At 41.5% G+C, this 15,159-nt stretch overlaps 1 protein-coding gene across 6 annotated transcripts in view; it reads right to left on the bottom strand.

Annotated features, from left to right (window-relative positions):
• Positions 1-15,159, bottom strand: part of nhsl1b (NHS-like 1b) — a 179,966-nt gene that overhangs the window by 54,203 nt on the left and 110,604 nt on the right. Inside the window, exon 1 of one of the 6 annotated variants that reach the window (XM_034287728.1) lies at positions 2,375-2,695. The exons of the other annotated variants lie outside the window; for them this stretch is intronic. Coding sequence (XP_034143619.1) covers positions 2,375-2,678 — 304 coding nt within the window. The 5' untranslated portion in view covers positions 2,679-2,695. Of the gene's footprint in view, positions 1-2,374; positions 2,696-15,159 lie in introns of those variants that run through there. 6 annotated transcript variants of the gene reach the window in all.

The following is a 15,159-nucleotide window of genomic DNA, read 5'->3' as shown; positions in this document are numbered from 1 at the left end:
AACCACAGTCACATTCCCTGTCCAGTTGTCCCTACTTGCCTCTAGTTCCCTAAAAAGCCTATTGATTTCATAAAGGTCAGTTCTTATTTCCCATTACTGTTCCAGAAGGAAGCCTGCTCCTCTGGGCCTCCGGGGGAGCTGTGATTGGGCAAATCCTGGCCCCTGCATGGGTCTCCCCATTGGGGGATTATGGGGGATCTGGAGAACACCTGCTCCTCAATTACACTGGTTAAGTCAATAACAGAGAGAGAGAGAGAGAGAGAGAGAGAGAAAATGAGATGGTGTGGGAAAGAGAATGAAGAAGTGAGGGAGAGACAGGCGTGTGGGAGAGACAGAAGTATAGAGAGTAGCCAAAAAGAAGAAAGCCAAGGAGATGAGTGGGGAGAGAGAGGAGAACAAGAAAGAAAAAATTAGGCTGTATCAATATAGTACAAGATCTAAAAAGACATTTCAACTGAGGCAAACGAGCAGGTAACCAAATCTTGTGGTAAATACAGCGCGACTAAAACTCAGTTGCAACGTACAGCGTGGACACAATGCCGCAGCAATGTGGAGAACATCTTGAGCTGTCACGACATGTTAGCTAAAGCAGGCGTGAGCAGGGACCAGCAGGGACGCTAGTCTGGGTCACATTGTTACGCTAAGCGCACAGGAATAAGTGATTAATCACAGACACACGCACTTCTAACACAATAATGCGTCCACACACACAACCAAGCCTACGTTCTAGGTTGTATTTACATTTCAACAAGGATCGAAATATCATAAACACACACAGACACACACTCTGTTATGCAGTCCTTGTTGGGAACCTACACAATTATTTCCATTCAAAATCCTATTTTACCTAACACTTAAAACAAATACCTAAACTTAACCGTAATTCCAACTGTAACTGTAAAAATCTAATCTTAAACTCAACACTCAACCTGCCTACCCCTTAAACTTAACCCCAAAACGAATCCTAATTCTAACCGTAACTGTGACTTTTAGGCCTGTCGGTCTGCCGCCCTCTCCACTTCTCCCCAAGTAGATCCCTCTCTCCTGTGAGGTTTTGTGTCACTCTCAAAGCTAAAAAAAGGGTCACCTTGGTTACCCTCTGTCACCCCTTTTTCTCCCTACTGTCATCTCTGTGACAGTCCAACACAGAGATGTCTGTCACAACCAGCTGCATACAATTGTGCGGGGTTCCCATAAGTTGGGTTGACGCCAGGCGCATTTTTCATTTGTGCATCTTACTGTCACTTATTCAAGTCCAGCCCTCCTGTTCATCCCCCACTCAAACAAATTATTCATAAAGTTACAAAATGCATGGCATAGTTCTATAGTTCAGAATGTCAAACTAATTTAGCACATTCAGCCTTCAGAGGGCGCGCATTAAAAATGTCTAGCTGTCAAAATAAGCTGAAATAAGTCCTCCATTTTTCGTTTTTTGAGTTGTTGATGCTGCCCGATTGTCTGTCTTATCATTTTTGTAGTTTAAATTAGGTCAATTATTTTTTAAACCATCCATACGTTTGACACATCTGGCTTAGAGCTTGAAAAAGAAAATGAATTACTTAGACTCACTTGGGCTGTTTATCAGTTAAAGTGTATGTGTTTAATGTGTTCTCAATGAACATCAACATCGTTTGATTAAGTAATTTATGCCCTCAGCTCAACTGCAGGACCTCTGTCCAATGCACACAGGTCAAAGGTTATAGGTCACAACAGCGTAATCTCCCCTGCGACAAAGAAGTCACACACAACCTCTCGGACTCACACACAGGGACAGACGGCACAGATCACACGGTTACAACTGATACAAATCACATAATGAGAAGTGACAAAGCCTTGGCTTGAGAGTGCATGTCTTGCATAGAAACCTACACTTACACGGTTGAAACAGCAGAGTCTAAAACAATCTTACTGCCACAGTCACAAAACAACAAAACACTTGGTTCCAAAGCCAGACAATGAGCATTCTCACTATGCCACAGTGCAGAATATAACACAAATAGAACTACAGAAGTCTTAAGCCCTCTTTTCCAGACTAACTAGAAAATAATTTGCCCTAATGCCCAGACATAAGCCCTTTGACCATCACTTCCAAAGAGAGTCTTGTTCTACCATCGTGGTCCAACAGTAGTACTGGGCATGTGTGTGAATGAGGAAGAGGATTTATAATGCCTCAACAACACACATGGACCGAAAAGCAACTAAAATGTAATGTAATAACTGTTCTAATTACATTTATTTTCCTCGTAACTGACAATGTAATACTATTGTAGAAATTACAACAATCCAACAACAACCAGCGCTGCTCTTTTTGTCTCACTACAACTAAAACCCAACATTTGAAAGGCCCATCTGACTCCGGCGTGTTCCGTTCTACCTGGGTTGTCCTTGTAGGTGTGCGTGTGACCCAGCGAACCCTTATTTTTGGGCCCAAGCATTCCTGGTTTGGGTGTCCAAAGGGAGTCCTGTCTCTGGTGGACCTTGGTGGTGAGCAAGCGGCGTCGCAGACTCCCCTCAGGCCTCCGGGTGAGTACAGGTACATGGGTCTGCGCTGGCAAATTGTTGCCCATCTCGGAGGTGGTGTGGGGGGCCTTCTTGCCTGCCGGTTCCTCATAGCAGAGAGCCCCTTGCCAGCAGCTGACCACCGGCTTGGAGGAGAGGCATTGAACGTATGTGATCATCCTCAATGTGTCTCAAATACCCCAGCCCCCCCTCCCTCCGAAGCTAGACCCTCTCAGCCCTCCCTCTTGGAACAGAGGATTTTGTGTCACCCCCCTCTAGCCCCTATATCAAACCCCTACACTGTCAATGCGGCTTCCCCTTCTCTCACCCCTCCCCCTAGGGGAAGGCTGGAGGAATGGGAGGGTTAGGTTTGCAATGTTTTTTTGCAACCCACAGGGGACCCTCTCCTCCCTTCAGACCACAATCCCTAAAAGACCCCCCTCCCACTCCCCGTCCCGCTCTCCTTTGCTCCTCTTTGTGATCTGCCTTTCTATCCCTCTCTCAGGAGCTCCCATTGACTTGCAATGATTCGCCTGACAAAGGGGGCAATATTCAGTGTCAGATTACCGGTTCCATGTCCAAAACAAAAACATTGAATCTTCCCAAATCTGACAGTCTGTAAAAAATATCCACACCAGCTACCACACCACCTGCCAAAAAATCTGTCAGAAATTTGGTTTTGAGATTATTATAATTTTTTTAAGTACACAAAGTAATATTCTGAGGAGCAATAAAGTGTTGAAACAAAACAAGGGTGTAGACTCCCAGCAGGATATAGTTTTGGTTAGAACATGGTTCTTCTCACCTCACACAGTCAACCTTCCTGAAACACTCCTCGCTGGTTCTGAAAACTCAACAAACAGTGTCTCCAAGTCTTTCAGAACATGCATGCAATCAGTGACTACCCCAGAAAAATCCACCCTCAGGAGCAGCAGTAGCAAGGGATAAGAAAAACAAACACTGGGAACAAATGAGCGAATGGCGAGCACCGTTCAATGTAAAGGAATGGTAGCACAAGGAGTTTCCTCTATGTCTCTATCTCTCGCTCTCTACTCTACCTCCCTCGCCTGCTGACAATCAGCATTGTCCCTTGGCCTCTCCTGCCCAGGGATCTAATCTGTGATTCCAGATTATCCTGTCCTAGTCCCTTCCTTTAGAAAGACACCAGACATGGTGAGCACTACAGATGGATGTGGTCCCGCTTCTTACTAACCCCCGATGTAACGGTCAGCCAGCCGGTGTAGGTGGGGCACCTCACATGACAGTGATGGACAGGCAGGATGGAAAAATGGACAGAGAAAAACAGAAGCAGTTAGAAATGGAATGACAAACAGAGACAGACAGACAAGGATGGACAAATAGTCAAAAGGAAAAATAATGGTCTGAACCGGGTAAGGAGACACACAGAGACATTTAAAATGGCCACTCCTCTTCTGGAAGAACGGTGCACCTGCTTGTAACTCTAGACAAGGATTACTCCATGTTGAACAGCAAAATGAATAAATTCTAATTTACACAGATCACAGCATTGTGGGAGCTTTAGCCTTTTGGTAATGAGTAGGGATGTGCATGACAAATATTTTCACTATCGATAAATCCTCAGCTTCTGTCAATGAATAGTCGAACCCAGCCACTAGTGCCAAAAAGAGAGGTACTAAATGAAAAAAAAGGAATGTAAATTGTAATGTTATGCAATAAATTCAACGTTTTATTTAAAACTGTAGTTAACAACCTCAATGTTTTCAAATAAACAGGCTAGATATACTTTTACTTTGGAGACATTAAGATTCAGAAATGCCATAACAGCAGCAGAGGCATAGGCCTGTCAAGTCGTTAGTATTTTATAACGAGTGATTTATTTTAAATAATTGTTTCAAGCTTTTCCATTAATTGCAATTGCAAATGAACTATAAATGTTGTCAAAAAGGTATTTTCTCCCATGAAGAGATATTTAGGCTAGGCCTATGAATTGCCTTTCATTAGCTAACATATTTGTGTCAATGTTTTCTGGCCATAACAACAAAATGCAAAATGTATTAGACCATCTAACCAGCAATTTTGTATATATATACAGTCCCTTAAAACTATACTTTTCAAACTAAACAACTGTTTTTATATAGACTAACAGAGTTACGTGACAGTCTGCATTAAATCAAACAAACCTACCGATGCATTCCAGCTCTGGTGAATAAACATATATCCTTGGAAGGAAGCTTAATAGGAATAAATTATATAAAATGAATGAAGAACAAGAAACCAGGCAAGCCTAGTTCTGCCGGCCCGCAATAGAAAAGTTTGCCATCTCAAGGTTCGAACCCAGGTCGCGTGAAGGCCTTACTGTCTATATCCTGAAAAAAAACTGTTTTCCACTAGACGTTTTAATAGTTAATTAGCCATTCGTGAATTACATTGATGAAGTTAAACTGACTAACGTTTCTTACTAATTTTACCTCCACCAAAAATAGCGTCAATGTTTGGCGTTTGCCACTGGCCGTTTTAAAAGCGTATTAGCCAGTAATAAGCTTTAGCGGTATCTACTAACTTACGGGAATGGTCATTAGAATTGAGCAATTGCTAGCGAGTCTGCCAAAGCTATTTAATTTCATGGCATATGAACGTATTTTTTTTTTTTAAACGTTTCAGCAGGCGCTAGACTCCATGGAGGATTGTGTTAAACTAACGTTTCTTATAAAATGTTCGTCTATACGGATGAATCCCAAACCTTACAGGTGCTGGTCATAAAATTAGAATATCATTAAAAAGTGTATTTATTTCAGTAATTCCATTCAAAAGAGTTAAACTTGTATATTATATTAATTCATTACACACAGACTTGCTCTGATAGTGGCCTTCAGCTCTTCTGCATTGTGGGGTCTGGCTTATCGCATCTTCCTCTTCACAATACCCCATAGATTTCCTATAGGGTTAAGGTCAGGCGAGTTTGCTGGCCAATTAAGAACAGGGATAACATGGTCCTTAAACCAGGTACTGGTAGCTTTGGCACTGTGTGCAGATGCCAAGTCCTGTTGGAAAATGAAATCTGCATCTCCATAAAGTTGGTCAGCAGCAGGAAGCATGAAGTGCTCTAAAACTTCCTGGTAGACGGCTGCGTTGACCTTGGACCTCAGAAAACACAGTGGACCAACACCAGTAGATGACATGGCACCCCAAACCATCACTGACTGTGGAAACTTTACACTGGACTTCAAGCAATGTGGATTCTGTGCCTCTCCTCTCTTCCTCCAGACTCTGGGACCTTGATTTCAAAAGGAAATGCTAAATTTACTTTAATCAGAAAACATAACTCAGCAGCAGTCCAGTCCTTTTTGTTTTTAGCCCAGGCGAGACGCTTCTGACGCTGTGTCTTGTTCAAGAGTGGCTTGACACAAGGAATGTGACAGCTGAAACCCATGTCTTGCATACGTCTGTGCGTGGTGGTTCTTAAAGCACTGACTCCACTTTTTGTGAATATCCCCCACATTTTTGAAAGGGTTTTGTTTCACAATCCTCTCCAGGGTGCGGTTATCCCTATTGCTTGTACACTTTTTTCTACCACATCTTTTCCTTCCTTTCGCCTCTCTATTAATGTGCTTGGACACAGAGCTCTGTGAACAGCCAGCCTCTTCAGCTATGCCCTTTTGTGTCTTGCCCTCCTAGTGCAAGGTGTCAGTGGTCGTCTTTTGGACAGCTGTCAAGTCAGCAGTCTTCCCCATGATTGTGTTGCCTACAGAACTAGACTGAGAGACCATTTAAAGGCCTTTGCAGGTGTTTTGGGTTAATTAGCTGATTAGAGTGTGGCAACCAGGTGTCTTCAATATTGAACCTTTTCATAATATTCTAATTTTCTGAGATACTGAATTTGGGGTTTTCATTAGTTGTCAGTTATAATCATCGAAATTAAAAGAAAATAAACACTTGAAACATATCAGTCTGTGTGGAATTAATGTATACATTATAGAAGTTTCACTTTTTGAATGGAATTACTGAAATAAATCCACTTTTTGGTGATATTCTAATTTTATGACCAGCACCTGTACTTAGCTTCGCCTGCGAGAAGATACAAACTCGGGACCTATAGTTCACAAGTCCGCTTCTCTAACCACTACGCAATTTAACAATGGGTAGTCAGTCACTCAGCAAGAGACATTCGCTCTTCTTGGACGGCTCCGTTTACGTGGTCCGGCAAAAACCAAACAAAATCTTGCTTGCACATCCATAGACGCAAGATCTTAACAAAAATATAAACAATCATTAGGCAACATTCTTGTTTAGAAAAACGTGCATGTCATCGTGCCCCGGGAGTAGACGAGTAGGCTTACGTAGTCTGACTATCAGGCCCGCAGCCGGGAAATCCTTTAAGCCGGAATAGATGTTGCCAGGTATTCTTTTGCTAGCCGTGATCATTTCCTGTACTTGGCCATTAGCCAGATTTGTTTAGTCTACAAGAAATAACCCAACATTACTTCTGCCAACTGAGTCAATCGGTAGTACAGATTTTTTTGTATGTTTAGAATTTTTTATTAAATGGCATCCTTGTCGAAATGTCGATAATTCGTTCTCACCACTAGTAATGAGAGCTGAGGTTCAGGGTCAGAGGTGGCGACACAAATGCTTTAAATTAAATGAATAAAATAATTGCGCATGTGCACACATTCAAGTAAAAGCAATATATTTCTAGCTAGAAACTTTTCAAAAAGACTACAACCTGAAACTACTGTAAGACAGAAACATTTGTAAAACACATTCCAAGAAGATAAGAAAGTATTGAGAAAAGGAACTGAAGATGTTAGGTTTGAAAGCAGCAACTTGAGAGAAAACTAAAACCACACAGCAGTGTCCTCTAGTGGTCGTACAAAATCATCTCACCACCTGAACAACATTGTAGTAAATAAAACCATCCCCACTCAATGGAACTCCACTACAATCTCATCTTACCTAGAAATTTCACTACAGTCATTAAGCATTTGGCATTGTCACCAGCCAGCAATCCTTTAGGAATGCCTCCTTTGACATAAATGTCAGCTGGTTAACTACTCACATTGCGTCACATTCAGTGGCAGCATCTAAGCTTCACTAGAAACACTTTCTCAACGGCTGAATTCTCAATGGCTGACACTCGCATTCTTTAATTTTTGTTAATGAAAAAACAAAGGGAAAAAATAAGGTAAACCGTCCCTTTGACAGGATGCTTGTGGCAAGACAAGGCAACGCTTATAGTGTGGTTACCGTGTGTAATGGTCTACCAACAAAACTGTACTATGAACAGGCCAACATTTTTAATAAAATACGTAAATAAATAAATTTCTACCTAAATCTTCAAAAGAACCGGGAATGTGACGTTGGATGTTCCAAGCACCGTGCCTTGATCCAAAACTCAGTTCAATCCTAGCCCAGTCCATGCCACCTTGACAGGAAGGACAAAGGCAGGGGACCTTAGCACAGGAGCCTGACTCACCCCTACTAACAGGCAAAGACAATCAGCAACGTTGGCGTATGGATGGACAGACAGACATACATGTCTGTCTGTCTGTCCATCCATATACGCCAACCGAAAAAATATGAAATGTAAGGAAATTATACAAACCCGATTCCAAAAAAGTTGGGACACAATTGTACAAAATGTACAATTGTGAATAAAAACAGAATGCAATGATGTGGAAGTTTCAAATTTCAATATTTTATTCAGAATACAACATAGATGACATATCAAATGTTTAAACCGAGAAAATTTATCACTTCAAGGGACCTGACCCGACCTTCTTGGAGTCTCTGGGAGGGGTGCTGGAAAGTGCTCCGACTGGGGACTCTATCGTTCTACTGGGGGACTTCAACGCCCACGTGGGCAACGACAGTGACACCTGGAGGGGCGTGATTGGGAGGAACGGCCCCCCTGATCTGAACCTGAGCGGTGTTCAGTTATTGGACTTCTGTGCTAGTCACAGTTTGTCCATAACGAACACCATGTTCAAGCATAAGGGTGTCCATCAGTGCACGTGGCACCAGGACACCCTAGGCCGCAGGTCGATGATTGACTTTGTTGTCGTTTCATCTGACCTGCGGCCGTATGTCTTGGACCTGGGTCCTTTGCTAAGGGCTGTCAGGTCCCTGTACGACCGAAGCAGGATCTTGGTCCGCATTGCCGGCAGTAAGTCAGACTTGTTCCCAGTGCATGTTGGACTCCGGCAGGGCTGCCCTTTGTCGCCGGTTCTGTTCGTAATTTTTATGGACAGAATTTCTAGGCGCAGCCAGGGGCCGGAGGGTGTCAGGTTTGGGGACCACACGATTTCGTCTCTGCTCTTTGCGGATTATGTTGTCGTGTTGGCTCCTTCAAGCCAGGGCCTTCAGCATGCACTGGGATGGTTTGCAGCCGAGTGTGAAGCGGTGGGTATGAGAATCAGTACCTCCAAATCCGAGGCCATGGTCCTCAGTCGGGAAAAGGGTGGCTTGCCCACTTCAGGTTGGTGGAGAGTGCCTGCCTCAAGTGGAGGAGTTTAAGTATCTAGAGGTCTTGTTCACGAGTGAGGGAAGGATGGTACGGGAGATTGATAGACTGATCGGTGCAGCTTCTGCAGCCTCCGGAACGCATTCCCGGGAAGGTGTTCCGGGCCCGTCCCACCAGGAGGAGACCCCGGGGAAGAACTAGGACACGCTGGAGGTCTCCCGGCTGGCCTGGGAACGCCTCGGTGTCCCCCTGGAATAGCTGGAGGAAGTGTCTAGGGAGAGGGAAGTCTGGGCATCTCTGCTTAGACTGCTGCCCCCGCGACCCGGACCCGGATAAGCGGAAGAAAATGATGATGATGATGATGATGACCACAGAACACTTTACCACAGTCCATTTTAAATGATCCTTGGCCCAGAGAAAACACCTGTGCTTCTGGATCCTGTTTAGATACGGCTTCTTTTTGGACCTATAGTGTTTTAGCCGGCAACGCCGAAAGGCACGGTGGATTGTGCTCACCGACAATGTTTTCTGGAAGTATTCCTGAGCCCATGTTGTGATTTCCATTACAGTATCATTCCTTTATGTGATGCAGTGCCATCTGAGGACCCAAAGATCACAGGCATCCAGTATGGTTTTCCGGCCTTGACCCTTACGCACAGAGATTGTTCCAGATTCTCTGAATCTTTGGATGATATTATGCACTGTAGATGCTGATAAATTCAAACTCTTTGCAATTTGTCTCTGAGAAACTCCTTTCTGATATTGCTCCACTATTGTTCGCCGCAGCATTGGGGGAATTGGTGATCGTCTGCCCATCTTCACTTCTGAGAGACACTGCCACTTTGAGAGGCTCTTTTTATACCCAATCATGTTGCAAATTGGTCCTCCAGCTGTTCCTTATCTGTACATTTAACTTTTCCAGCCTCTTATTGCTACCTGTCCGAACTTTTTTGGAATGTGTAGCTCTCATGAAAACCAAAATGAGCCAATATTTGGCATGACATTACAAAATGTCTCACTTTCAACATTCGATATGTTATCTATATTCTATTGTGAATTAAATATAAGTTTATGAGATTTGTAAATTATTCCATTCCTTTTTTACTCACAATTTGTAGTGTCCCAACTTTTTTGGAATCGGGTTTGTAGATAAATGTTGAATACCATATGGAAGTAGACCTGTGTGTGTGTATGTTCCGCCAAAGCCACAGCAGATAGGAGCGGTGCACAGAGCCATAAAGGGAGCTTATCGTTTCCTTAGCCAAGACACGCTGCCAGCAAACACTAATAGCACAGCCAAACACCAAACCAACACATGCAAGGAGGCCAGGCCTAAAGGCGTTTGTAACACAGTCCAAGAGGAGTGTGTAATTTGAGCTTCTGTTCAAACCAAATTTAACAATGGGGCGGCAGGCTGCATACCCTACCAGTTTTCAAATATGTTTTAATATGTCTTAAATACATGTAAACTTATTTACATAAATGACAAGATTATAGTTGGTAATATGCATTCACATCTAACTGATATTTCCATTTGTATTGTTTCCTGTCATGTGTTTATTATGTTATCTAGTCATTTCTTTGAAGTACTTTTACAGAGAAGAATAGCATACATGATACTGTGTTAAAATGTATGCACACTGTTTTCATAATGAGTCTCTTTTTCCCTGGAAAATAATGTCTTGAAGGTTAATTCCATGATGGGTTGATGAGAAATGATTATGTACTACATATTCATATATTTCATTATTTTAACACAATATTCAACATTCAAATATATGACATGCATTGTACTATGATATTGTGAGAAGCGCAAGATAGATATTTCATAGACATATTCAGGGCACATATGTACAATTGTGCTAAAAAGTTTGCATTCCCTTGGAGAGTGAGCAGGCAAAAGATGTCTTTCATTTTTTATTGGATTCACATTCAACTGTAGGTCTTAACAGAATGGCACAATCGTAAAACCAAACATGGCAAAAAAAAAAAAAGAACTGGAAATTCCAAGTGTCCCATGTTCAGCTTTTGTGCAGAAAAAAAGAATTATGCAAATTGTCTGCCAGTATTTTCTGATAACATATTGCATTAATCTTGCCATACATTTTCACAAGACTCCCTGTGCCTTTAGAGCTCAGATACCCCCAAAACATCAGTGAGCCACCACCATGCTTCACATTAGGGATGGTATTCTGTTCACTATAGGCCTTGTTGACCCCTCTCCAAACATAGTGCTTATGGTTGTGACCATAAAGCTCTATTTTGGTCTCGTCACTCCAAATTACAGTGTGCCAGAAGCTGTGAGGCGTGTCAAGGTATTGTCGGACATATTGTAACCAGGCTTTTTTGTGGCATTGGTGCAGTAAAGGCTTCTTTCTAGCAACTCGACCATGCAGCTAATTATTGTTCAAGTATCGTCTTATTCTGCTCCTTGAAACAACCACAGTCTTTTTCCAGAGCAGCCAGTATATCTCCTGCGGTTACCTGTGGGTTTTTCTTTGTATTCCGAACAATTCTTCTGGCAGATTTGTCTGAAATCTTTCTTGGTTTACCAGAGCTTGGCTTGGTATCAACAGTTCCCTACATTTTCATCTTCTTAATAAGTGATTGAACAATACTGACTGGCATTTGCAAGGCTTTGGATATCTTTTCATATCCTTTTCCATATTTATTAAGTCCCATTTAAAAAGGCACAGGTCTGGGAAATTCACCTTTAATTGCCATTTTCACCTGTGTGTGTCTTTTTGTGTGTCTATAACAAGGCCAAAGATTCAAGGGTATGTAAACTTTTGCTCAGGGCCATTTGGGTGATTTCTGTTATCCTTATGATTTAAAAAGGAGCCAAACAACTATCTGATAATAAATCGCTTCATATGATCACTATCCTTAAAAGAATATGTTCAAAATCATTGCCAATCATTCACAATTTCTGCCAGGGTATGCAAACTTATGAGCACAACTGTAAATATATGTTGAGAAATTCTCCACATATATATTTTGCATGAGTTTTCCGTGTAGGTAATGGTAAGAACATCTGAACAATGACAAAGATTGCTGGATCTAGTCACGAGTCGGGAAGGTGAAACATGTCTTTCTGTATTTTCTGTTAACCCTGATTGCTCCTGTACATCGCTGTGGCTAAAAGAGTCTGCTCACTTACTCTAATGTAAAAAATATCAACAGTGCCAGGCTTAAACTGACATACAACTCAGACCGACAGCATGAGTGACTCAGTGTTCAGTACTGCATGGGTAACCCCTGGCCCAGCATGTACAGTGGCCCGGCTCTCACAGCCCACTGGTTCTGAAAAGGGATTATGGGTAGTCAGTCAGGAGGTGAAAGTGTATCAGAAAGCTGGGTCCACACAGAAAGCTGGGTCCACAGCACATACATAGTGAGTGTGTGTGTGTGTGTGTGTGTGTGTGTGTGTGTGTGTGTGTGTGTGTGTGTGTGTGTGTGTGTGTGTAGAGGGAAGGGTTAGAACGGAAGGCTCAGAGACAGGGACAATGGTTTTCGAGGAGAATCCAGTGGTCTGAATGTAGGAAGAATGAGAAAACACCTGCATGTAGTTTGTCCTCAATCTCAGGAAGTTCTCCACTGTCTTTAGAACTTAGCCGTTGTTGATGGAGCTTAGGCTAACAAAACTCATTCATTATCTGAATAAGGACTATGGAAAATGTAGCCATTGTCTTTAACCAACTTTGGCGACAGAACTCACCCATTATTTCCAACTCCTGCTTGTCAACCAAGCTCATCCCAAGACTGCTGGACCCATCCATGACAATGATACAAAACTCATCCATCCTCTTGTTAAGTAAAAAATTTAAATCTGAACATTTGTAGTTATTTCAAACCATTGGGGTCCTAACATTTTTATATTTTAGTCATAAGCGACTTAAGTGCCTTGCTCAAAGACATATATGACATGAAATATTTTTACAAATGCTCCAATTATATATATTCACATAAAATAATTATTTTAGTTGGTAACCATTTTGAATAATATCCAATGTAAGAAATATTTGTAAATATTCTATAAACATTGGGATTTGAAATTGATTTGTCTAGATGGTCAGATTTAAAAAAAATTCTTGAGGCATGCATCAACTCTATCAGCTACCTGGTCTGAAAATTATAATTAGCCCTCTTCCCCACAAGCCAGGTGTCAGGACTGTCACCAGTGGCTATGATCCCATCAGGACAATTTCACAGCAGGATTTGTCCTGGCTCAGAATGGGCCTTTCGGGGGTGACTACACATGACACTAAGCATGATCAGTGCACGTACAGTAAAGGCAATGAGTTACCTTATGACAAATCTATGCATTTTCTTATTTCTGACCATTTGATAAATAAAAATGTCTATCATGCTTGAATAAATGAAACCCCATTAACAAAACTGTTTAAAAATATATAATAATTTTGGAAAGGGGGGGGGTAAGGGGGAGGGGTGTGTGTTTGAGGGAGAGGGGTGTAGGGGCGGGAGAGGGGAGGCAGTCAGTTGCAGAGCATTTCACACTCTTTTTATTAACCAAATAAAATGATCTGACAAGGCCATGGTAGTCTATAGGACTGGATGATATGACCTAAAAATGTCACGATTAACTGAACATTTTACCTCGATTACGATTAATTAACCATTATTTTTGGGGTGTTTTTTGCTTTGTTTTGTAATGTGAAGTTTACATTGTAATATTATTATTATTGTCACTGAAGTAAAATATTATTTATATATCACCTTTAAAAACACATGTAACAAATTGCTTAACAAGAAAATCAGCACAGAAAAAAAAGGAGAATAAAAGTCATAAAAACATTATCATTTATGACAAATACAAACAAACACACAAAGAATATAGAAGCCAGTCACCACCCAGATATCCCCAATTAGATTATTGAATATTATAGCATTGTGTCTGTTAAGCTGATGTGCACTGATTGCAAGGTGCAGCCTGTGTCCAAAACATTGCTGCTGTGTCCATCCTTTGAGCTGTGCAGCTATAACAACATTAACATTGTTGTCTGTCGGAATTACTTAAGTATGGGTCCATTGTCCTACTTGACCAGAGATCAGATGTGGCTGTAAAGTGCTGAACAGACTTCAGTTCAGCAGCTACCTTTTTATGACATATTTTGTACATGTTGGGCAGCACAGTTAGGGAAAAATATGGTCACGATGGCACAGTGAATCTTCTGCGCCACTGTAGCTATGGGAGCCAAGGTGTGCATCGCACGGTCGAACCAGTGTTTGAAAATTAGCAATAATTTACTTAATAGTTCTTAGCTTATTCACTCTGAATAGCCTAGCAAACACTACATAGCCGACAACAACCCCCGGACATCCGAGCACAATGAGCACAATGCACTGGAATAGTTTTTGACAACTTTCACCTCTCACTGGCCCTCATTTATCAAAAGTGCTTACACCAAATTTCCAGCGTACACCTGGCGTACCCCCAAAACCACGGTGACTTTGAGATTTATCAATATGGACGTTGGCGTACGGCACTCTCAAATCCTACGCCAGCTCAGGAGGTGGTGTACGCACGTTTTGAGTTAGTGCGAAAATGCGCAGAAAAAAACTCCTAAAGCACTGACAAACTAAAAGATATGATATATTATAACCCACTGTAAAAAAACCAACAACATAATTACAAAATTCAGTGTTTATTTTTGTGCAACATGGACTTCAATGTTTAATTTGTGTGACTTTACCAAAGCATTTGATTTATATGTATTCCTTCAGATACGTTTCAGGGTTAGGCCCGGCAGTTGCGCACGGACTGGGTTCAGTAATGAAAGGCTTTTAATGACCAAAATATAATTCAGACTGACAAAATAATAAAAATCACATTCTTCTTCTTTTAAATAATAATAATAATAATAGAAATAATAATAATAACGACATTCTTCTTCAATAAACGTCATTAATAATAAATATCATAAAATAATAAGACGAATATTACAAATTGTCATGCAATTATTAATGCTAATGAATGGTACTCCACATCATATCATCATCTTTTATTCCTCTTTTTAAACTGCCAAATAAAACAATTTTATTTATTTATACCTCCCTGGTGATCGTCTGAATCTCCACGTGAGAGAAGTTTCTCTTTTTTGCCGTCTTCCGTGTGTCCATGGCGTAAAATGAGGGTGTGGGGGAAGCGGAGACTTGAATATATAGGGGCGTGTTATTCTAATGACGATCGTTTTCAG

The sequence above is a fragment of the Esox lucius genome, chromosome 18, assembly GCF_011004845.1.
Source record: "Esox lucius isolate fEsoLuc1 chromosome 18, fEsoLuc1.pri, whole genome shotgun sequence".
NCBI lineage: Eukaryota > Metazoa > Chordata > Actinopteri > Esociformes > Esocidae > Esox > Esox lucius.
Note: the sequence above shows the minus strand (reverse complement) of the source record. Positions and strands in the feature narration are given on the sequence as shown.